We start from the raw sequence: 24476 nt of genomic DNA, 5'->3' as shown, positions 1-24476 counted from the left end.
TCATTTTTGGGGACATTATGTAGACTTACATTAATTTCCTCAAGACTTACCATAACCTTAACCACTGACCCAAAAATCAGCTTTTTTCCCAGTTGGGGACAAGACTGTCTGACTGGTCTTTAGTCTGAAATTTGTCCCCAGTAGTAGCCTATGACAGACCCCCAAATACATGCATAGGATATACTGTATATATGTTGTGTTGATGTTCATATTACTGTTATTGTGTACTGTCTAAGTATTTGGACAAATTGTACTTTGATGCTTTGACAACATTATTCTTGAAACCTTCATGCCAATAAAGCCCTTTGAATTGAATTGAATACATAGATAGAAGCAAGGAATACAATAAATAAAAAGTTAATACTAAAATACTAATAAAAATATGTATTATACATATATATAAATAACAGAATAAACAGTATAAATAGTGTGACACAGTGTTAATGCAATACAATCGAAAGCACCATAACGGCTACTAAAATAACCTCTAGGTTGAACTATTTTAGAGAGGTGTTGCTGATTCAGCATTAGAGCCATTTAGAGGACTGAGAAGTGTTTGTATTATTTTGGTCCACTCAGGTGACGTCAGTGAGGGCACACGTGGACGAATTGGCTGCTTTTATCGTGAAAATCCCAAACAGGAAGTATATATATTGGCCCGTTTGATGACGTCATGAAAGAATCTTTTTCTTCTTTTTTTTTTTTTTCTGGTGCCTCGACAGAAGTGCCTCCCTGTAGGTACCAGTTAAAGGTTGTGCTGGAGAAGTTATGAAAGAACCCCAGATGGTGTGAGTTTATTCGTCGAGCACTGGTGTCCCTCCTCTTTTCTTTTTTTTTTTTAAAAAGAGATTTTATCGTGTTTTTTTAAAGGAACCGCTGCTCCGGAATCGACGCTTGTTTCGACGAGACGTGTTAAGGAGAAGAGCTAACATTAACATTAATCTGCGCATTCCTGAAGCTCAGAGACTGTCGAGTTGGCAAAGGTAATGTAACGTTAGCTAACGGTTACTAGCGAGCTAGCTGGCTCATGATAGACGCCCATTCATTTGTTTCTTGTGTCCAGTTCTCTCATTCAACCTGAAGATAAACAAACTAGCAAACTAGCTAATATATGGGCTTGTTAATCTGTAGCGTTACACTACAGCAAACAGTGACTCTTAACTCTGTAGCACAGCAACTAACGTAGCTCAGATGTAATGTGGGGGTTAAAGGGCTTTTTCATCTCTGGTAGACGTGGCTGAGCTGCAATGAAAGGCTCTTTATTTTCTTCCAGGCTGTAACGGTGCGACTGGTACTGTAGGTTTGTAACCCAGGGTTTAAAGTCCTGTAAGGCTGCTATTAACAGATATCTTTCCATTATAGATTTATCTGCTGATTCTTTTGACGACTGATCGATTCATTGTTTGGTACAAAATGTCATTAAAGAGGGAAAATGCCTACGATGACAATTTCCCAATCCTTAAGGTGTTTTTTTTGTCTGACCAACACTCCAAAAGATTTTTAGTTATCTGACAAAAACAGAGAAAAGCCAACGACACACTTGTCTTTTATTTTCCTCTCAACGATTTGGCAATGTTCAATGGTGGACAAATGTAGGGAACTAATTTGGTGAATTGATTAACTGTTTCATGCAATGTTAAATGAGTTGAACATGACAAGTCAGAGTGAGAATCAAAGTGTTATTCTGTAAGACACCAAACCTCTAACTGAGCTTTGCTTTAGGGTGACTACTAACAATTATTTTCATTATCAGTTATTCTGCTGATTATTTTCTCGACTAATCAATTTATAATTTTGTCCATAAAATGTCGGGATGTAGTGAAAATGCCTGTTATAACTTCAGGTTATAACAGGCAACTTCAACTTGACTGTTTAATGTATGACTAAATCATCAAATTTGAGCAATTTTTTGCTTAATAAATAGCCTGAAACTATTATTCAATTATCAGAATAGTTGCTGATTAAACTAAGTACAGATGGATGGAAAGTGTAGGACATTCTAATTGTAGTGAAATACCTCAGGTATTCATTATATTCTATCTTGTATTTCCAGATGTTTCAGATAAAGAGGATCTGTTGCATTGGTGCTGGATATGTGGGGGGGCCAACATGTAGCGTGATCGCTCACATGTGTCCAGAGATCACAGTGACTGTTGTGGATGTCAATGAGTCCCGCATCAAAGCCTGGAATTCAGACACTCTGCCCATATATGAGGTAACATGTCAGTGTTAATATTGTCCAAAGAAAGTGAGCTAAAGGGTTTGGTATTATTAGCTGCGTGATTTCTGGTAAAACTTCAACAGGGTGTGGTTCATGTTTTACTGAGAAGGACACTGATATGTCATGTGTTTTTCCCTACATGCTTATCTCACCTTTTGAGAAACTTATATCTAGAGAGAGTTATCAGTCGTTTCATTAGTGAAACTCATTGACCGTGTTGAAAAAGTAGATGTAGCTAGGCAACCATTCCAGCCAATATTTTTACACAATATGACTCCTTCATGGGGAGAATGAAACATAAATTAGTTGCAGACCTCTCTGTGTCGCAACTTCTCCACATCAACTGCAGCCACAGGGTATTACATCATCATCGTGACTAATGTTGGGGCCAGTTGGTGACCAGTCATTGTCAACTAGTATTACATTTCTAAAAGTTTGTGCCATGTTTTTTCCTAGTGTTACCCACTTGTTAACACCCTCCCTGTTTCACTTCCTCCCACCACAGCCAGGTCTGAAAGAGGTGGTTGAATCATGCAGAGGGAGAAATTTGTTCTTCTCTACAGACATTGACTCAGCCATCCGGGAAGCAGACCTCGTTTTTATCTCTGTGAGTCTTTCAGTTACCCCTACACACACACACACACACACACACACACACATTTTCTGCTGTGTGACTAGCTATGGAAATAGATTAATATGGTTGCACCTCCATCGCAGGTTAACACCCCAACCAAGACCTATGGCATGGGGAAGGGTCGCGCAGCTGACCTCAAATTCATTGAGGCGTGCGCTCGGCGTATTGTCGAGGTGTCCGATGGCTACAAGATTGTCACAGAGAAGAGTACGGTACCAGTACGAGCTGCTGAGAGCATCAGACGGATATTCGATGCCAACACCAAGCCCAGCCTCAACCTACAAGTGTGTATAATCGCAAGCGTATGAGCACAAAACTCTGATATCTGCTGTTCCACAAGGTTGTAAAGTTGTATCGCTGCTTTAGGTGCTGTCCAACCCAGAGTTCCTTGCAGAAGGAACAGCAGTGCGGGATCTGAAGGAGCCCGACCGTGTCCTGATTGGTGGGGACGAGACAGCCGAAGGTCAAAGGGCCATCCGAGCTCTGTGTGCTGTGTATGAACACTGGGTCCCCAAGGCACGAATCATCACCACTAACACGTGGTCGTCTGAGCTGTCTAAACTGGTGAGTCTAGAGCTGCAACTAATGATTATTTTCAGTATTACTTGATTTGCTGGTTAATCCCAGTTATAATTTACTAGACCCTAAGCTGACATATTTAAGATGTTCAGTTTCCTTTATGACAAAGAAAAGCATCAAATCCTCACATATGAGAAGCTGGAAAGAGCAAATGTTTGTATTTTTGCTTGAAGCATGACTAAAACGATAAATAGATTATCAGAATAGTTGCTGATTGATGATGAATGTTCTGATTGACTAATAAATAACTCTACTAATCATTTTATCTCTAGGAAAGTATCACTGTGAATGGCTTCTTCTGTTTTGTAGTTATCGTAAGTACAATCTTAAAAAACAAAAAACATGGTGTGTGTGTGTGTGTGTGTGTAGGCAGCCAATGCATTCCTGGCACAGCGAATCAGCAGCATCAACAGTATCAGCGCTCTGTGCGAGGCCACTGGAGCCGATGTGGAGGAGGTAGCTAAGGCGATTGGCATGGACCAGAGAATAGGCAGCAAGTTCCTCAAAGCCAGCGTAGGTAAGAGACGTGCAACCAATATGTAAGTGTACTTACATGTAAGATTTTTATTTCATTAAACACAGTTTAAGTGTTGCCCTCCGTCTCTTTGCCTCTATAACACTCTGGCCAGGTTTTGGTGGAAGCTGTTTCCAAAAGGACGTGCTGAATCTGGTGTATCTGTGTGAGGCCCTCAACCTGCCTGAAGTGGCCTCCTACTGGCAGCAGGTGAGAACCGCCACATTTTTGACTTTTGTTCCGGAGGTGTCACCCTCTCTGTGTTCACCTCATTCTCAATCTCTGTGTCTCATGTTCTCAGGTGATCGATATGAATGAGTACCAGAGGCGACGGTTTGCCTGCAGGATCATTGATTGTCTCTTCAACACGGTCACTGGCAAAAAGATCGCTCTGCTGGGCTTCTCCTTCAAAAAAGACACAGGTGACACAAGGTTGGTCTCTTTTCATGTTATTCTTTCCTAACGTTGCCTTCTCACACCCTTGTAAACACATAACAATTATTTGGTTTTTTTTTATACTTGTTTCCAAACGGCTTCGTCATGTTAATTATAAACCTGGCATTGTTTGTATGAACAAGAGTGTCCTTTCAACTATTTGAACCATGTATACACTTTGTACACACAAAACATGCACTGTCACTGTTATTCACACTTCACTGCACTTGAATACCTGCCAGCACACTTTGGTGAACTTTGGCCCTGATCTCTCTGTGTGTGTGTGTGTGTGTGTGTGTGTGTGTGTGTGTGTCAAAACCACAGAGAGTCGTCCAGTATCTACATCTCGAAGTATCTGATGGATGAAGGGGCTAAGCTGTTCATCTATGACCCCAAAGTTCTTAAGGAGCAAATCATTCATGACCTCTCTCAGCCCAACATCTCAGAGGACAACCCAGAAAGAGGTGTGTGTGTGGTTCAGCCTTGTAGTATCACAAAACGCATGAAAACAGATTAGGTCCAACCAAATTCATTTATTAATTTTACCTTGTTTCTGACCTGTTCTTAAAGAATCAGTTTGACATTTTGGTAACAGACTAGATGTTTCCTCCTGCTTTCAGTCTTAATGCTAAGCTAAGTGACTCTGGGCTGAACCTCAGTACTTAAAGGGCAGACATGAGTGGTATTAATGTACTATTCCTAATATAATTTTTTTAAGAAAGGATGCAGATTTGATTATTGTTAATCATGTCTTTTTTTTTTTCTTAGTATCAGAGCTGGTGACTGTGACCTCAGACCCTTATGAAGCTTGCCAGAGCGCACATGCATTGGTCATCTGCACTGAGTGGGACATGTTTAAGGTCACAAATCACATTTTCTTGCCATCTATTACCACATCTTTTATCTTGTAAAAAGAAAAACAAACTTAAAAGTCTTCATATCCCTCTAATTCCAACATAGGAACTGGACTATGAGAAGATTTACAAGAAGATGCTGAAGCCAGCCTTCATATTTGATGGTCGCAGAGTGCTGGATCACCTTCATGCTCACCTCCAGAACATCGGCTTCCAGGTGAGCAGACAGAAAAGAGAACACACGTACACACTTCTCGTACAAAAATTCATTCATAAAACAAGGAAAATATTTTGAAGAGGAAAGTCAAATGTTAAACTGACAACACAGTTTCTGACATCTGTGCAAAGCCGCAGCTGTATTCACTAATCACCATGGTCACAGCTCAGTTTCTGTTATTTTTCCTCTTTTTCCGTCTGCAGATCGAGACCATCGGTAAGAAAGTGACAGCAACACGGATCCCCTATGCCCCGGCAGCTGTATGTCCCCGCATCAGTGCCAGCGAACCTCCCACCAAAAAAGCCAAAATCTAAAAAAGAAAAAACTCACTTCAAACACACACAAACATGCAGCACATTCCTCTCTCAACCTTTTTATTACCGGTCAAATATTTCATTCTGATCCAACTCCTCTGCTGTCGGTACTCGCCTTACAATCAACAAAGCCAAACAGTGTGACTAATTGCTCCCCTGCAGTGGGAGAGGAAGAAGTTGAGCCTTCAGTCCCAAATTGTGTGAATGTGATCATGAATGTTTTTGACGGTTTGGAAGAAGTTCAGTGAAAATAAACCATTCCAGACACACAAACGGTTACCTTTATACAGTTTATGCTGAATAGTATTTATCAACCAAATATTTCAGATTCAGTTATATATGCACCGTCTGTTGTCGTCAGTTTCAAAGATAACACTATTAGTGTGTCTTTCTTACAGTATTTACTATATAATCAAGTATTGTTGCTAAACTGCAAAATTTTATACTGTTTTTTAAAAATATTTTTATAAATCATCTCACTGTATGTTAATCAGTATGTGTCCTCTGTAGCAGTGACTGTTTACTGAAAGGGCCAATGCAATAAAATATGTGTAGAGTTTGTGCCTGATGTTTTTTGTACTGAACGCTGACTGTACCACAAAAAGGAAGATTGAACAATGAAAATGTGCAAATGTGGACTGATGACTTTTAATTCTTTCAATACAAATGTACATTTTATAGATTTGTGTTTCATCTAAACAAACAAGTGCAAAAAAAACAGACACATCTTTCTCATCCTGGTGCAAACAGATCATTAATACCTGTCAAGGACTTCTGACAATGTTGAACACTCAAACTCAAACTGGCCCTTTATCAGGTACAAAGGTAATGTAATTAAATAGAAACTTTATAGAGAGCAACAGTTTTATAAGTCATGGCAGGCAGAGATTTGTTTGTGTCATAAATAATTTCACTTTGGAGTCACCGCAGGAACCCTCAGACCAAAAAAAAAAAAAAAATCTTCATTAAAACGTCGCTCCTGAAACAGCAGACATCAAAGCGCTCATAAACACAGCTCAATGTTAAAGGTCAGTAGCTCTTTACCTGGAGTCCAGGGCACCTGAGGGGAGGGTGTTGATGCTGGATGTGATTTAGGGCCCCCTGAGGTGCAGAGATCGGAGCAAATTACAGCTACTGCTTACACACAGTTGTATTTTCACCTGGCAGGGTTACATGGAGTCTACACCCAGGCATCCAAGCATCTAACTGCCGTTCTTCTCTTTTATCTCTTCATCTTAAAATGATGTTGTCAATGGTGAACAGTAGAGGACAAGTACGTTAAGCAGGAACAGAACGGTCTTTCTACTTCCAGGAGTCGTCTTAATGTCCATTTTGTACCATTATTCAACACAAATACCCTTCTCTCACTTTCCGTGTTCGTTTGTTCTACTCATTATATTCAGTGTGTTTGCTACAACAATGCATTATGATGCTGTTGGAGTAAAGTTGATTTTGTCTCTGTAAATATGTATAGTTATAGGAAGAGATAGAGGTAAAAGGAAGACAGAGGGCAGCCTCTGTGTTTGGTGCTTTTCACTCTCCTACAGTCACTTCTGCTTTTTTCTTCTGCAGCAGATTCTTCAGGAAGAACTCGCCTGTTGATAGAAAAAAACCATAGATAAGAAAAATATGTATTTTCTCTGACCCAACCACTGGTCAAAGGTCGCTTCTGGGACCCTGGTTAAATCTAAAAATACATTTATCTGGCGCTCTATTATGTTTCCTATTATGTATATTCAGTATGTCTATGCTGTGGCAATGTGGCACTTGCTAGATAAAAGCATCAGAACCTGTTCATCTTATGAGAGTCGGCCATTAGCTGAATGCAGGAAATATAAAACTACTCTCACTACCTCGTCCTACTCTGATGAAGACACACAGACGTGTCAAAACCTGTCAAAACATTAGTTGCTGCAACAACTATAGTAGTATACTCCAGACCATATCACACAAGAATATATTCACTCTCTTGACTCGTCCTCTACTTTTTTCGTTTAACATGATTTTTATGTGCTTGATGGAGTTTTTGTTAGTTTTGCTAAGGTTTTCAGACACCTGTGTCTGAGATTTCTGCTGCTACCACAGTACAATGGAGGTGAATTAAAATCCATTTGTGGTACTGAAAGCGCTGAAAAATATCATTCAAAAAATTAAACCGCAACATGTCCTTCCAGAAACATGTTTCCATTACTGAACTTTCTACTGAAGAAAAGTTCCTATGAACATTGTCATGAAATTCCACTGATCCTCCCTGAAATTGAGTGGTGGCATGTGTTTCAGAGGTGGATATCTCAAGATATGGATAAGTAAAACAAAAACCAACTGCATAACCAACTACTTAAGCTAAGAGAGAAAATATGTTTTATTGTAATTTGAGTGATGTTGCATTTTAAGTCACTTTCCTTATGAGTTTTAGCTCACTATCTACAATATAACTGAAGAATAACAGGTATTAAATACAGTATTGTACTATGTTACTTGACTAGATTGGGCTCTCACTAACTTGTGCATGTTAAAACATGTGCAACATGGAGTCTCACCTGCTTTGTAAGAGGATCGCACCAGCGGTCCGCTGGCAGTGTAGATGAAGCCCATTTCATTCCCAACTTTCTCCCAATGTGCAAATTTCTCTGGAGTGACATATTCATCCACCTGCACCCACACACACATTATCATTGTGCACATCAATTTGCTAAATGTGCATTTTTCTGCTGCTGCAGTAAATAAGGAAATGCTGTGTAGAGTGATGTGTTTACCTTCAGATGGCGTTTAGTGGGTTGCATGTACTGCCCCAGTGTTAGACAGTCCACCCCTGCTTCTCGCAGCTCTGCAACATCATCACAAAATTATCGTCAGGAAATTGTTTCATTTCACGTTAAAATTCTCTAAGTGTGTTTTATGTGCAACTGGTGAGCATACACACCAGTCAGAGTGTCAAGTATCTGTTGGTCAGTCTCTCCCAGCCCCAGCATGATGGACGTCTTGGTGAGCACATTGGAGTTGACCTTTTTAGCGTGCTTCAAAACACTCAGAGACTGGTCAATGTTCGCTCTGGGGTCTCGCACATGCCTGGAAACAGATAGGAGAGACATTGTGAGCAATTCTGTGAATTATTAAAAGAAAAGCTACAGAAAATATATTTCCAGATTAACAATTAATATGAACAATCAAGAAAACTTTTACAGTCATACAGGTGAAATCATAACGTGGTTGTATCTTCCTTCTATGTAAATTTCAGCAGTTCATCTTGTAACTACACTAACATCAGAGAAATGGTTTCCATGTACCACCTGCTGGTCAGTGTGTGTATTATGGCTGACATCCCTCTTGTGGCAGAGCTGTAACCAACACCACAACTATTCAGTTTAATACTGGGCTGCAACTAACGATTATTTTCATTATTGATTAAGGTGACAGTGGTCTATAAAATACCTGAAAATAGATTAAAAACATTGTTCACAATTTCCAAAAGTCTATGGTTTAAATTGCTTGTTTTGTCCAAACAATAGTAAAAAATTTAAATATGTGTTTTATATCACAAAAGATAAAGAAAAGCAGCAAACCCAGACAGCTGAGAACAGATGTTGACTCATTTTCTGTTGATCAGCCAAACAATTAATTATGACTATTCCTTTCAGCTCTGCTTTCATTAAAGTAGAGGAAAACTGCATAATGCACAATGTTCTTATAAAAATACATACATGCATATCATACTGTCAATATGTGCACTGCCACAGTAAAAAAATACATTACATTAATTTGCCAGATGCTTTTGTCCAATCTAAGTTGAAATAAGTGCATTAAACCTCCATAAAAACAAGAAAAAACAGGAAAAATAGTGCATCATTTCTGAACAAATATTCAAAAGCATATTCAGTGCTACAAAACAAGTGCTTAAACTCGTACTGGCCAGCTAGATGATACATGATGTATGTATGACAATGTGTATGTATGAGAACACGATCTAAAAAGTGTGCCTTTTAGAAAAAAAATGTGATTTTGGTCATTTAAATGTTGCTAGATAGCACCTTATCACAGCACATTTTACGGTACTACCATAACTCATATCACTGTAAACATAATTTCAGATATTTTATCTTCTGTGTGCCATTTTCACTAAAGATTCTCATACATTTAAAAACATTTTTATTCCCTTGTGCGCTGGCCGATTAGCTGCCACTAAACTCTGTCACTAGCAGACTGAAGAGAGCTGCTGGATTCAAGTCATCAAGTCTTGTCAATGCTGAGTCAGTACCTTTGCAGCTCGCGGACTGTCTCCACATTGTGGGCGTAGACATCCAGCCCTGACAAGGCGATCTTCTCCACTGCTGCCAGGTCACCACGGAAATCAGGTGTCAGACATTCAACCAGGATCTGAGGGTTCCTGGATGAAGATGACAACTTATTTATTCAGCTTGCACAGATATGAAGAGACAGACAGACGGTTTCCTGATCAGCTACAGTCCAGTTGTGGAGATGAGAGATTTTACCTTTCCTTCAGGTTGGAAACAGTCTTAGCAAAGTGTTCTGCCCCTCCATCAGCAATATCTGCCACAAGAACAGATCATTACTGCTGAGATAACATTTACTAGTATTTTTAAGAAGTTTGAGTGTTATATATGTTGTATTTATGGATATAAACCATTTTTATCAATCAGAAGGAAATACTGTATTCTGTAAAAACTGTTTTTTAAAAGATGATTGATTGAATTGTATTGACTTATACGTCACATGACTGATAGACTGACCTGATACAAAGAAACCAGAAACAACATCAGAAACCATCCTGATTAAATAAGATAGTCAAGAAAGTTTGAAAAGTAAAGCATATTCAGAGTTGTGTGACACTTTTTTTTGGATTTGTACTAAAAGCTTATATCGTCTTCACCTCACTGTGTGTGTGTTCTAAAAGTTGGAAAATATTTAGTCATTTGTCATTGAAATGGCACCTTTTTACAATTTACAGTTAGGGCCCTCCATCAGTCAGCTTATTCAAACACAGTCAGCAGGAACGAGTGCAGTGGGGAGTAACTGATACAGGATACAGCTAGCACTCTGAGACTTTGCTCATGTTTGTATTCATTTTTATGTACTATGTTTAAATATCTTTTTTAATTACCATCTCTGTCGACTGAGGTGAGAACCACGTAGTCCAGCCCCCAGGCAGCGATGGCCTTGGCTGTGTTGTAGGGCTCGTTTGGGTCCAGAGGTGGGGGCCGACGGGCCGTCTTAACTGAGCAGAACCTGCATCCACGGGTACATGTATCCCCCATCAGCTACATACAGAGAGAGACAGACAGGAGAAAATCTTAGCTTCATGTGTCATAAAATTGGAACAAATAATTATAGAGAATCTCCAGATATTCTATTGTAATATAATACTGATAATCCAGGAACAGGTATAATTTTAATTAATGCACAGATTGTAGATTTTACAACAATCTATGAAAATCTGTGAAAATGGAAGTGCTTCACAATGCACTACATGAATATATGATAGATTTCTACTTTCTTAGAAGACTAGAGGTACTGGGATGGACATCAAAGTGCTCCTTTGTTAAAGTGGGAATAAAGCCTCATGGTTGTTTGCCTCCACCAACCAATCAAGTTGCAGTTTACATCCATGTCTGTCCAGACTCATAATATTTGTAGTGAAGACTTTGAAGGATTTTAATAAAAAGGTATTAAGTGCATTTTCCTCGTATGTGTTCACATGTTTGGCCAATGAAGCCGATTCTGATAGACAATAGACGATGCTCCAGATATGGATGTTGCTGCAAAAAGCTACAAATTCTCAAACGTGGACACTTCAAACACATCTTCAACTCGACAGCACAGAAGATCTAAACAATCATCACAGTTTCAAGATGGGCGCCAAGATTAGTGTCACTGATTCAGTATCCAACCAAACGTGAAATCTGGTCACTATCTCCCCTTCTGTTCCTGAGTTTTGGTGTTGAATAATGGCCAGAAAAGTGTTTTTGCAGAACATTATGATGTCATAGTGAAGTTGACCTTTGACCTTTTGGATATAAAATGTCATCACTTCATCATTTAATCCTATTAGACATTTGTGTGAAACTTTGTGATAATTAGCGTATGAATTCTTGAGTAATGTGTTTTGTGAGGTCACAGTGACCTTTGACCCCTAAATTCTAATCAGTTCATCCTTGAGTCCAAGTGGACGTTTGTGCCAAATTTGTAGAAATTCCCTCAAGAGATATTGTGTTCATGAGAATGGGACGGACAGATGGACATATGAACAGACGAACAACCTGAAAGCATAATGCCTCCGGCCACGGCTTTCGGCAGTGCGGAGGGATAAAAATACAGGTGCTTTTCTATAACTGGCAGTAAATTCAGCTGCACCACAGCGTCAGAGGCATCCAGGAGACTCACCATGATGGTGGCTGTGGCCGTGGCGTACTCTCCTCCTCCCCAGCACTCCCCAATGTTAGGACATCTGGCCTCCTCACACACCTGACGAAACAGACATGAAGATGCATATTGTAATTAAATATTAAGTACACATCATATATATATATATATATATATTTGTAGATCCTGAAATAAAAGCCATTAGGGTTGTGATGAGTACAAAAAATATCCAAAAAAGTATCTGTATTTGAAAGTAAGCAGTAGAACCAATGTTTAACTCATTACTATATCAATATATCACCTGAGCCCTTGTACGTGAAGGTTATACTTGAACTAAGCATTGTCCTATCTTGTATGGGATTCAATATGTCTGAATGCAGCATTAGTAGCATCTTATGTACAAAAAGGTATCCTAAAAGCAGTAAAGTTGCTTGACAAGATACTCACAGACTACAGATATGACAAATTATGGGAAAAGTAACAGAAGCTTCTTTGCTTCTTGTCATAGATTCCACAAGTATGAAGCTTTACAGGAGTCTGGTATAACCAGTAGATTATGGTGGCTAATGTTAGCAAATTTTAGGAATCCTTCTGTTAGCTTAGCATTTTAGCTAAATGCTAAAAAGTTAACATTATCCCATAATTTGTAGCCATCATGACCCATGTTCAGCAGAAGTTACAGTCTCACTTTAACTTGTCACCGTCTGTACAACTCACTGTGTGCAGGTTGAGGTCTCTCAGTGTGTTCTTCAGCTTATTGTAGTTCTTGCCGATGGGGATCTCCGTCTTCAGCCACGGAGGAAGCCTTAGCCTGTTACAACAAACAGCAGAGTCAGTCACTAAGTAACTCACCTGTGTATCAGTTTAGGTCAGGTGTGGCCTGGCTGTGAAACACAGCTGAATCTGCTGAGGTTTGTCCCTGGTCTGCACACACAGTGGAGCCTGACAGGCCACAGCACAGCTTATTCAGTAGAAATAAGAAATGATGCAACATGAACATCATGTTATGACTCAGCAGAATTTATCATTAGAGTGGGATTTGCTTTGCCCTTGTCATAGGACAGTAAAACTAAAAAAACAAAAGCAAAGTTCATGTTGTTGTGTTTTCTGTTTTGTGAAATGCTGTGTTTTGCATAATATTGTTGCATTTTCCCTTATGTTGTTGTGGTTTTGTGAAATGTTGTTGTGTTTTGCACCTCAGGGCCAACGTAGCATGTTGCACCACTTCTAACAATTTCCCTGACATATACCAGCAAAGGTGCATACACCTGACACTGATGTCGCTCACACTAAGCCTGGTAGATAAGGTTTAGTCTGATCTGGTCTTTGAACCCTCCTGATATCTCTTCTTCTCTCACAGACAGTATAGGCCTTGTTCATGATGAACCTGTAAGGTTTCAAAGTCACACCTCTCTCCCTTCTGTCTCTTCAGGTTGCCTCTGTATTCTTCCCACTTGCTTTTCTCTGATAAATCCCCTGAAATGAAGTCTTGCAGATCAGGCCCGTCATCACTCTGCAGCTCCTTCTTTCTGTCAGCCAGACTCGGGGCGGATTTGGCCACAGTCGTCAGGCTGCTACCGTAAACCTGCGGAGGAGGGACTGAGGGTTAGTTCATCGAGTCTCACACAATCACACACTGTCATAATGTTTAGGAGTCATCAAGCGGTGGTCCGTGTCCAACACTGTTTATCTGGGAAGTTATACAAAGCCTTTCAGTCAATGCAGCGTAGTTACAAAACAAACAACAACAGCAAGCTTTGCTTCAAGGCCCGCGACCAGACTTAACGGTAACAGTTAGCCGTTAGATTACCCAAACCGTCTGTGTTGATAAATGACAGATTATTCGAGCAGACAGCGGAAATACTCACATGTGGACTACTTCTGGGACTCAACCACAGATGGTTTGTGGAGAAACGACCAGCAACACAACAACTCCGCTTGAGCAGCGCCATGACTTTGGCTAGCAGGCGACTTTGGTCAGAGACAAACTTCGACGATCGGCTGCTTCGGTCTGATGCTGCATTGACGTGAAGGCGACACAATGGGAAGAAAAAAACTTTATTAACAACAACTTAACATACATACGTTTCAAGTTGGGGTAAAAACATATACAAACACCATACATTACGTAACACCAGTTAATCTAAGACAGACAAGAGGGTAAACACAAACAAATACAATAAAAACCTAAGACAAATATACAATATTTCGATATGAAGCCAACACATTATATCTACACCCAATGCTATTCTGAAATCCCCAAGGTGTTTTCAAATCACATCAGAAAAGAAAGTGCAAATATCACACTTGGAGAAGAAATGGCAAATATAAAAGTGTTCCTTGTAGTGTGTGCTCCTGATGTGGGACAGTTCAGACTGAACTCTGGGATGCTCACTGGGAGGCTGAAAGGTCTAAATCACCTTAATTCATACAGTGAAATTTCTCTGGTCAATGACACTGAAGGCCAAAGTGCATGCCCATGTTCGGTCATTTCAATAATTACAATATTTCTGCTATTACAGATATCATAGAAATGTATTCTATTATCTATTAATATTAGTAATAATAAATTTGCAAAGTGCCTAAAATAAGTTAAAATTAGGCATTACAAGACTAAGATCCCTGAATATCTGGTGGTATTGCATATTTAATGTACTTAAATGCATATTTCACCAATTTAACAACATATATGACTGCCCCACATTAGTAAAACCATGCTGTCCCGCATTTCAAACCACATTTTTTAAAGTGGGACAAAGTTGAAAGCAGGTATTAAGGCTAGTCCATTTATATTTGGGAGTGCTCATTTGGACCAGAATGAGCAGTAACTGAATTATGTAGAAATTCACATGGGCATATCTTACACTCGAAATTAACAAAAAGGAGCTCTGCTGTGAACGTTTTTCCCACTCGGGTTTTCGTAATTACAGACTTTAAATTAAACGTGAACGTGGCAGAGCTAAATGAGCTAAAATGTGACTAAAAGTTAAAAAGTACAATGGCTTCACTTTGCCCACTGATATTTGACCCCAATTTTCTGTTAGAAATATTTAACTACACTTCTGTCATCGCTACAAACGACCTATTAATTGGAAAAACAGTGATAATTAATCCGTTCACTGATTGCTTTATCACGTCTGATGACGGTACCACAGTACGTCTTATTTTTTCCCACCCGCATTCCGTGAAGACCCGCCCTACTCTGCCTCTGATTGGCTAGCTTTCGTTACCTTCGTTGGTCGGATTGGTTAGGTTTAGGTATGAGGAGTTTGATTGGTTAGAATTAGGTAAATATAGCAGGATCAGAGCCAATCAGAGGCAGAGTGGGGGCGGGTCTTCACAGAACGCGGGTGGGGGAAAAAAACCCTGACGTTACGTACGTACACTACAATTGCGTCGTGACGTCCTTCCTTCCTCCTTTCCTCTGCTACCGGCGAGGTGAGGATAGCCGAAAGATTTGTTCCTCGGGTTTAATCTAAGTTCATCTGTGTCAATTAAACATATTTTTGGCGTTATTGCCTAACCTTTAGATTCGGATATAACAGTGTTTCATATCTTAACCTCTATTTCGCCTCTATGATGTGTGATTTTAGGAAATATGTTAGTAGTTTTCTCCAATGGTTGGTGTGACTGAGGCCTGACGCTGCTGCTCTGTCCGCCTCAAAGGCCGCAGCGAGCTGAATAAGATTAATTCAAAAACATGGAGTGCTCGTCTGGCTAAGTTGTTAATTACGGCCACCATCATGTTGCAGAAATGTTACTTCAGTTGTACAAATAGAGAAGACTTCGGGCTCATTGCTCTGTGTAGCTTTATATTAGCAGCAGTGCTAATGTTAGCTAAAATAACGCAATGAGACTGCTGTCAGACTCTTAATGGTTTCATCAGAACACAGCTGATCAGAAACTGGCAGAAATGTAGAGACAGACGTTATCCTGTCGTTGTTGTAGGATGTATACGTGTCAGCCCTGTGTAAATGTGCCCTCTTAGACCTGAACTTTACAACTGTTGCTAACTATAGAAAACATGCTGCCACAATAGTTTCCTGACCCACAAGAGATTCAAAAACAAGCTTCATATTCACATTATACCTCCTTTTTTTGTCTGTCACATCACAGAATGAAGACCATTCTCAGCAGTCAGACTGTCGACATCCCCGACAATGGTAAGGAGCTGACGTTTGTACATTTTATATTGTGTGAACTTTTATGGTTTGTTTTGTGTCATAATGTAGGGAATATGTATTGAGTTTTGTGCTTAAATATATGTACATGTACCAAGTCTTGTGCAGTTGCGTATGTCTTGTACCTGTTGAGTTTTATGTATTTTAACAGCCCATCTATGGGCTTTGCAAACTAACACAGCACGTTATATTAAAGTGGTTTGGCCCTGGTCAATATTTTGTACATTTCATCTCAACCTGTAGCAGCTCTTCACTTTTTTAATTGTTAATTTCTTTTTTATATTACTCAGGATTATTTAACTTTGTGTATATTTTTGACTGTAATGCACCACAATGCCAAGGCAAACTCCTTGTATGTGCAAGCTTAATTGGCAATAAACTTGGTACTGATTCTTAGGCTATAGATGCTCTGATATGTGGCATTAGTTCGTGTTGTATACTTGTCCCTATACAAATTATTAAATAGTTATTTTTGCTTTCTTTCTTCCTGCTGTGTGGCGCTGCAGTCGAGGTGAGGTTGAAGGGGCGGACGGTTATCGTCAAGGGGCCCCGTGGCAAACTCGTGAGGGAGTTCAACCACATCAACCTGGAGCTTAGCCTGCTGGGCAAGAAACAGAAGAAGGTAAGGAAGAGCAAAGCTTGTGTTAAGTGATGTAAAATGCAATGTGTTATGAAGAATATTGTAGATATGAAAGCAGGTGTGTGTTTATAGCAGCGACGTGTAGGTGGGCTCAGATACGATTGAGGCGTCCTGGTTGAAATATTACGATAATCCATGAAAAATCATATAATCAAACTGATCCGCAAAGCAGTGATCTGTGTTCCACTGTTACGAAAAGTTTGGTCTCTTAAGTATTTAGGTTTTAAATGCCGTGTAATCAGATCATTAATTTATACAAAGGAGAATGCAAAAATGTTAATCAAATCAAGGATTTTGCAGAAAATAAAGAGTTAATAAAAATGACTCAGTCTAAGTCTCAATGCACTCACTCAAAAATGCCTCAAAAGAGAAGATCAGTGCAGTGTTTTTCTAAAATTTGAACAAGAGGTGAAAAAGTTGCCAAAACCTTCCCAAATGTCAGGTTTTGAGGATAAATATTTGAAGTATGCAGGGCCTGTCATCATTTATTGAGTTATACTTTGTAGAATATAAAATCTCTAAACAATCAACCTGCTCTATCAAAATAAAGTAGATGATACATGTTTTAAAAGTTTATGTGGCTTTCCTGAGACATTTCTCTTAAGTGTGTCCTATATGACAGCAACAAGTCCATTGAAGTACATTTAGAATTCTCAACTTGCAGCTAAATGTGGACGTTATCGGAAGACATCCTGTTCAGCAATAAGGGCTTCTGTGAAGTTAAATTGGCCAGTTGGCCTGTTTAACTTCCTGACAATTTTTTCATTGTCATTAAAAGAATGTTTAAAAAAAAAAAAAGTATCACTGTATTCTGAAATAGCTTGTGTTGTCCAGGCAATAGTTCAGATTACTTTCACTGTTACACAAACTGAAAAGCAGAAAGCATTAAATGCTGGAAACGGCTAGCAGCATTTTTGCTTAATAATTTGGACAATTAATCAGTTTATCAAAATGAATGGCGATTTAAGTTTCTGTTAATAATAAATTGAAGTAGAGTGTCACTGTTCTGTCTTCCTCAGCTGCGTGTGGAAAAATGGTGGGGCAACAGGAAGGAGCTGGCCACAGTCCGCACCATCTGCAGCCACGTCCAGAACATGATTAAGGGAGTCACTCTGGTGAGTTTGGGACAGTTCAACCTGCTAATGGAGGCTGAGATTATAAGTATGACTGACTGTACTCATGTCAAACTGGTATAATTGACTCTTTGCTAGCAGCGCTTCCCTCCACTAAGGAAGGATTAGTGTCTTTTGTAGTCATGGTGATTTCTACTGTGTGGCTGTTGGAGCCACATGCTGGCTATAGATGAATAATTCGGTTTGGTCAGCTTTTCCTGCTTGTGCTCAGTGTCTCTCTCTCCTTATCCTCTCTGACTGCAGGGTTTCCGGTACAAAATGCGTTCCGTGTACGCCCATTTCCCCATCAATGTTGTCATTCAGGAGGGTGGAACTATGGTGGAGATCAGGAACTTCCTGGGAGAGAAGTACATCCGCCGTGTCAGAATGAGGACAGGTGAGTCTTCAAATTAAGGAAATATTAGTTATTAGTAGTTATGATGTGAAGCGTCAAGTGGTACAAAATATTGTACGTCGGTTTTTTTCTGTGAGATCCAAGTCGTCAAGTGTTTAAATGGAGAAGTGAATTTTGAAGCCTTTTCAATAGGAGCGGGCAATATGGATATAATCTCAGTGCAGCTCTAAAATAATACCTGACAAAGCAGGTTCTTGAACACATTGATGGAAAACCAGTAATTCAAATATTATCATTCAGCAGTTATGCTCAATCACTTGAATCATTTCCAGCATTGATTAAAAGTGATCAATCGATGGAGGTGATAGCTTCCTTGGTAGAAACAGTCTAGGAAAAGTTTTATAACTTTTTATAACGTCAACTTTTTTTTTTTGTTCACACAAGCAGCAGCACTCCCAAAGATGTGGAGACGTTGTAGTTGAGTTCCTAAACGAGTACTGAAGGCCGGTACTTGAACAGAAGTCACATTTGTGCAGCTGTAGCTCAGATTTTAGGGTCGATGAAGCGATCTAGACTCTTTCTGTTCTAATGTTGGTGTCCTTGAACAAAAAGATGAAACCCTTAAGTGCTCCTGACAAACTGATCAGCACCTTGAAAATAGTCCCTCCGCCATGTGGCTTTGTGAAACATTGTGTCCTGTTCTTAGGTTTAAAAGATCCACAGTAAAATAATTTTTACTACTTTTTCCTCTCCCAGGTGTGAATTGTGCAGTTTCAGCAGCCCAGAAAGACGAGCTGGTGCTGGAGGGTAACGACATTGAGTTGGTGTCAAATTCAGGTACATTTGTTTGCTTTTTGCTCTCAGCTGTTCTACACAGATTCATAACAGTAACTTCTGCTAATATGATCCCAATGTTTGAACAGTCTGCTACTCTGTAGATTGTAAATGTTGAACTAAAATGCTGCAGGTTCCCTGATTAAAGTTGTTTCAGTTCTGCTGCTTTTTGAGTCAAAAACAATCAAACCATGAGGAGGATAAGTAATTGAAGGGATGCACAAAGACAAGAGATAAGAGGGAATTTGTTAGACAAATAACTTCTCCAATTCAACACTGAGGTTGAATTGATGCTAACGTGATTAGCAAAAAGCTGGAATTCTCCCCACAGCCCCCCCCCCCCCCCCCCCCCTTTTTTTTTTTTTTAAACTGTAGACTATAGAGACAACACTTGGATGTTAGTAGTCTTTTAGTTTGACAAAGCGAACCTGTAGTGTAGTTATACATCCTGATGGACAGTCTGTCAAATCCTGTTTTCATGCGTCCACCCTCCTCTAGATACAGAATATATCCCTGAACTGTCTGGTTCATTGTCACTCTATTTCCTGTTGCCAGACAAAGTTATTCTTTCTCCATTAGCAGTAGAAGTGCACTGATGTTGGATAGTATCATGAAAAAGATGAATGATGTAGAAAGTTTATTTTAGTGTGATGTAGTAATGTTTCAGGTAATTTAAGGACCAATCAAACCATCAGACTGAAATTTTCACAGCAGTATGGTTGTAACCAAAGATAACTTTAATCAGTGGTCCCCAAACTATTTTTTTTCCCTGTAAATCATCTGACCCCAGGTTGAGAACCAGACTGTCATCTGAAAAAATATTTAGACCTTTTTTTCTGCATATCGATGAACAAAAACCCTAAAATCTCACCTAGCCAGTACTATTTCATTGAGTCATTCTCCAGCTCTTTACTTTGACAACTGTTGTAGTTGCACATATGATTTTAAATCAATTGTATTGTATTTAAAGAGCTTTATGAGGTGCTCTGTTCAACAGTGTGGGAGCTGAAAATGCAACATCACAATGATACCAAACAGAAATACAGAAACCAGATAGTGTAATGGTCTTGACTGGCTAAGTCAGTCACATGACCTCGATCAAACTTATTTCACTTGAAGGCCAGGCTGCAGGCAGAAAGCCCCTTAAATAAGCAGTAAGTGAATATGGCTGTAACTGGCCTTTGAGTACAGTAGATTTTCAAATATTAAATGACATTTTATTTCCTTTTACAGTTTGTGTTTCTAAAATTGGCAGACTTATCTACAGAAATAACTTCATTTCCAGCGGTTTTCCTATGATGTGGATGTAAACACCCTTCAATTAAAGCCGACATTTCAACCTCATAGTCATTGTAATCTATGTGAAATGAAACAGTGCTCATCCCTCCACAGTCCATTTCCTCCATCTCTCCCCTCCAACCTCCTCTGTCATGATTGTGATCCTGTGTGTGTGATGTGATGCTGATCTCCCCAACCTCTCTCTGTTCCAGCTGCTCTGATCCAGCAGGCCACCACAGTCAAAAATAAGGATATCAGAAAGTTCTTGGACGGTATTTACGTGTCTGAGAAGGGAACAGTAGTGGAACCGGATCAGTAAAAGTTACATCAGCACTCGTAGAGGTTAGAAAACGCCGTCGAAACGTCCCCCTTGGCCTACAGGGGGAGCCCTCTTTGTTTCCTTTTTCTTTGCATGTTCCTTACTGTCTGTCATGGTGGCATGGTTTGTCTGTTTCTTTTCTTTAATTCTTGTTTTTTTCAATTTCAGATATGTCTGCAATTTCATGTTGAATTAATCAATACACTGTGGCTCTGTAAATACTAGATTCTTCAAAGAAATTACTATTTTAATGCTACATGTTGTTAGGGCTGGGCAATATGGCTAAAACTAAAATGCTAGCACCATTTTTCACTATCTACTGTCGGAAATTAAATAAAATGTATAATTTCCCCCACCTCAGGATGACATCTTTAAATTGCTTAAATTCTCCAACAATCCAAATCTCAAAGATCAATTTCTTATTAGATATGGCAAAGATAAGAATCAAATCCTCACATTTGAGCAAACAAAGCAAATCTTGTCAATTTTTGCTTAATAAATTGAAACAGTTAATTGATTATCTGAATAGTTGCTAATTTTCTTTCTATTGCTCTCTTCTGTTTGGCTCCAATCATTTTCTGTATCAGGAAAAATACATTCGTCATATCTCAAGTGAGATGCAAACTTGAATGTCATTTCTAAAACAGTGTTGTACTGTAAGCAAACTTTTAGCTTTTGGTTTGGGAGGGAATCCCTTCAGTTATTGTTAGTTTTATAATAAAAATTAAATTTGGGCCACAATTTTGTAAAACATCTCACCACAATTTGATTCAACAGTCTATTGATCATATTGAGCTGTTGCTTCAGATGGTTTGTTGTGCATTTGTGGAGTTGTGACTTCAGTACGTCTGCATTTAACACTAACACATATCTAAGGTCTAAGTTGTTCAATCTTGATTATTTTAATATTTTCTGAAGAAACTAAATCTCTCTAACAGCATTCATGTCTTACAGCTGTCTGGACTCAGTACTTCAGCCTGTTAACATTTTCATTAAACTGCCTTCATGTTGCATGTAATCAGTTCTCTCTCCTCACACTCTGCTTTTGCATTTCTTTTCAGCGGCTTTGATCCAACAGGCCACCACGGTCAGAAAGAAGGACATCAGGAAGTTCCTGGACGGCATCTACATCAGCGAGAAGACCACCGTGGTGGAGCTAGATACCGAATAAATATTCACCATCCATGTTCTCTTATGACCAATAAAACTACCAACTTTTCCAATTGATGTCTTCTGGTTCCTTTGTCACCTTTATTTCACTCCAATAGCAGCAGGTTTGAGTGGGTTTAATTTAGTTTTTTTTTTTTTTTTTTGGTGAGAATAGAAATGCAAATGTGTGGTCCCATTAAACAACAGCAAGTATTAATAATGAAAAATGTGACAAATCCAGGAAGACAGCTGACCTTCAGTATCCCTGTGGCTCACAACATCAAATACTTTGGAGTTTCAATCCACCCTTCAGTTGTAAACATAAGAAACAACAGAGAGAAGACAGAGGTGGAAGCAGATTTACAAAGATGGGAAATTCTCCTGTTTAATCCCCCCATCTCCATTATTAAAACGAATGTCCTTTTAACAATCAACTTTCTTGGCTTGATGGCCTTTACCAATATCTAAAAAAAATCCATTCTCTAATATCTGGGTTTTTATGGGTGTCTAAAAGAAAACCCAGAGTCAACTCTTTCAAGACAAAAAGGTGAAGGGATGTAGTGTACCTAACATCCAGTGGTATCACTGGTGATTTATAGTGTACCTGGTCAACAAATGGTTAAATCTTGTTTCTTGTGTGTGTTGGAGCCCAATAGCAGAGAACAGGATGCACCCTCACATGTTACAAGACCTGATCTACTCCCAACATTTCAGGCAAACAATCAAGAAATTTGGCTCAATGATTACAGACGTAATATCCAGGAAATGGAAGGAATGTTGCAAAACAATGTTCTAGTTTTTTGTCTGCTTGTTAGTCTAGTTTTGTGTATTTAATGTATGGGTGTTTGTGATTACATTTATTTACTTTGTGATCTATCAAACTCGTAACCCTGGCCCTATATAATTAAATAAATTACAGATCAAAATGCAAGCATAGGCAAACAGTAGTGTACTTAATGCACTGCAGAAAATCACAATTTAAGTGTCTATTGCGTCGTTCACCTTTTGGTCTGTGTTCCTGTCAGTTTTTAAGACACTTATATAATATGAATAAATGCTATAATGCAGCCATGAAACTGAAATACTCCACAAGTATTAAGAGCATTAAAACTGCGTGTCCAGTGTTCCTGGTGAGCTGTACAAAACATTTGATGGAAAAAAAATTCATGGTAGTGTCATACAGTGAGATAATTGATCTTGTTGAATAGCTCATGAAGGTAATTTTAACTACACTAGATGAGATATTTTGGCCAGCTGGGGCTTTTCTGTGTGGAGTTTGGATGTTGTCTCTGTGCCAGCATGGGATTTCTCCGTGAGCCCCAGTTCCCTCCCACAGTCCAAAGTCGTTTGGGTTTGGTTAACTGGTGGCTCACCTCTCATCTACGAAATTTTTTAATTTATTAATACTAAAGGGGACATATTGTGCTTTATGTGGTTTCCTGTTATCTATATATGTTTAGGCTTTTGGACAATCAAAATAAATACCTTGGGAGCAGGGACTTGTTGGGTGTGCCTGTGGTCCTGAGTCCCTTGAAATCTCTATGGGTTCCTGAAAAAGTTCCTGCAGTTTTAGTGGTTTAGTGATGAATGGTTGTCTATCAGAAGTACCATCAGTGGTTGAGGGGTTGTTTAAATACTGTTCATATTAACATGTTAAATACTCTGTTACAAGTAAAAGTCCTACATTTGTAATCTTACTGAAGTATATGTGTAGAAGTAACAGCAAAATGTACTACTTAAAAAATAAAAGTGCTCTCAGATTTATATCATCACATATTGCATTTGATTATTATTACCGATGAAATAATAATGATAAAAAAGTTGCTGTGTAAGCTGGTTGAGGGGGAAACTACTATAACTACTTCCTGCTTCTTCTTTGTCTTCAATCCCTCCCTTTAACCTAGATCTTGCATTTACCTTCACCCCCGATGTACTTCTGTTTGGAGCATACGCCCATTTACAGAGATGATCTTATTGTATTCATATTTTGAGGATTATCATTTTCTTTGTATTTCAGCAGATGGATGAGTGATATAGAGAGTTGTGCTTCCCTATTATGTTAACTTGATGGTCTAATTGGCCATCTGGCTTTCCTCTTCTTCCTTCTATTACTGCCTTTTAATACAAGCAGCAGAGTAGGTACTGAAGTTCTGCAGTATTAAAATGATGTAATTTAAGGTAATCCACTGCCAGTATTGCATTGATATTTGTGGAGTTTTATAAAAAAATATCTACAGAGTTATAAAAAAAAAATTCAGAGTGCAATCTGATAAAGAAGTGACCACTGATTTACCGAAAATGCCAATCATTCAGCAACTTTGTGAAAGCTATTGATATAACCTCACGATGAAATAATAAGCTACTGAGGAGAAGGATGGCTTGAAGCCAGCATAAGAACAAATATGGGCAAAAATATTGGTAACATAAATTCAACCTGACTAACGGTTGACCATTAAAGTGCA

The 24476-nt window shown here is 39.0% G+C and overlaps 3 protein-coding genes across 3 annotated transcripts; 2 read left to right on the top strand and 1 right to left on the bottom strand.

Moving 5' to 3' along the window:
- The first annotated feature begins 699 nt into the window (after positions 1 to 699).
- ugdh (UDP-glucose 6-dehydrogenase) lies at positions 700 to 6327 on the top strand. Its single transcript, XM_067584613.1, has 13 exons — positions 700 to 788; positions 871 to 983; positions 2054 to 2215; positions 2727 to 2828; positions 2939 to 3139; positions 3222 to 3419; positions 3804 to 3951; positions 4064 to 4158; positions 4250 to 4380; positions 4708 to 4847; positions 5152 to 5243; positions 5344 to 5454; positions 5658 to 6327. Exons 3-13 carry the CDS (start codon positions 2054 to 2056, stop codon positions 5766 to 5768), a joined length of 1491 nt encoding a protein of 496 aa, XP_067440714.1. The 5' UTR covers positions 700 to 788; positions 871 to 983; the 3' UTR covers positions 5769 to 6327.
- A 73-nt stretch (positions 6328 to 6400) lies between these two features.
- Positions 6401 to 14173, bottom strand: lias (lipoic acid synthetase). The gene is made up of 11 exons (XM_067584614.1): positions 14015 to 14173; positions 13556 to 13731; positions 12864 to 12957; positions 12168 to 12248; positions 10888 to 11044; positions 10259 to 10316; positions 10024 to 10152; positions 8692 to 8837; positions 8525 to 8595; positions 8309 to 8420; positions 6401 to 7363 (listed from the first exon to the last, which is right to left on the bottom strand). The coding sequence occupies exons 1-11, from the start codon at positions 14096 to 14098 to the stop codon at positions 7302 to 7304; spliced, it is 1170 nt and encodes a 389-aa protein (XP_067440715.1). The 5' UTR covers positions 14099 to 14173; the 3' UTR covers positions 6401 to 7301.
- A 1387-nt stretch (positions 14174 to 15560) lies between these two features.
- On the top strand, positions 15561 to 22092 carry rpl9 (ribosomal protein L9). Its single transcript, XM_067584612.1, has 8 exons — positions 15561 to 15584; positions 16263 to 16309; positions 16834 to 16949; positions 17987 to 18082; positions 18344 to 18476; positions 19191 to 19271; positions 20759 to 20888; positions 21927 to 22092. Exons 2-7 carry the CDS (start codon positions 16264 to 16266, stop codon positions 20863 to 20865), a joined length of 579 nt encoding a protein of 192 aa, XP_067440713.1. The 5' UTR covers positions 15561 to 15584; position 16263; the 3' UTR covers positions 20866 to 20888; positions 21927 to 22092.
- Positions 22093 to 24476: the final 2384 nt, after the last annotated feature.

This window comes from Thunnus thynnus, chromosome 3 (genome assembly GCF_963924715.1).
Source record: "Thunnus thynnus chromosome 3, fThuThy2.1, whole genome shotgun sequence".
Taxonomy (NCBI): Eukaryota; Metazoa; Chordata; class Actinopteri; order Scombriformes; family Scombridae; genus Thunnus; species Thunnus thynnus.
Note: the sequence above shows the minus strand (reverse complement) of the source record. Positions and strands in the feature narration are given on the sequence as shown.

Bases quoted from the DNA above. Each gene is read 5' to 3' on its own strand.
- ugdh (XM_067584613.1), top strand. From the start codon at position 2,054: ATGTTTCAGATAAAGAGGATCTGTTGCATTGGTGCTGGATATGTGGGG. The intron at 3,140-3,221 runs GTGTGTATAATC...TCGCTGCTTTAG, and splicing joins AGCCCAGCCTCAACCTACAA to GTGCTGTCCAACCCAGAGTT. The intron at 4,848-5,151 runs GTGTGTGTGTGG...TTTTTTTCTTAG, and splicing joins AGAGGACAACCCAGAAAGAG to TATCAGAGCTGGTGACTGTG.
- lias (XM_067584614.1), bottom strand. From the start codon at position 14,098: ATGGCGCTGCTCAAGCGGAGTTGTTGTGTTGCTGGTCGTTTCTCCACA. The intron at 11,045-12,167 runs GTGAGTCTCCTG...CTCTGTATGTAG, and splicing joins CGGCCACAGCCACCATCATG to CTGATGGGGGATACATGTAC. The intron at 8,838-10,023 runs GTACTGACTCAG...ATCTGTTTCCAG, and splicing joins ACAGTCCGCGAGCTGCAAAG to GCATGTGCGAGACCCCAGAG.
- rpl9 (XM_067584612.1), top strand. From the start codon at position 16,264: ATGAAGACCATTCTCAGCAGTCAGACTGTCGACATCCCCGACAATG. The intron at 18,477-19,190 runs GTGAGTCTTCAA...TTCCTCTCCCAG, and splicing joins CCGTGTCAGAATGAGGACAG to GTGTGAATTGTGCAGTTTCA. The intron at 19,272-20,758 runs GTACATTTGTTT...TCTCTGTTCCAG, and splicing joins TGAGTTGGTGTCAAATTCAG to CTGCTCTGATCCAGCAGGCC.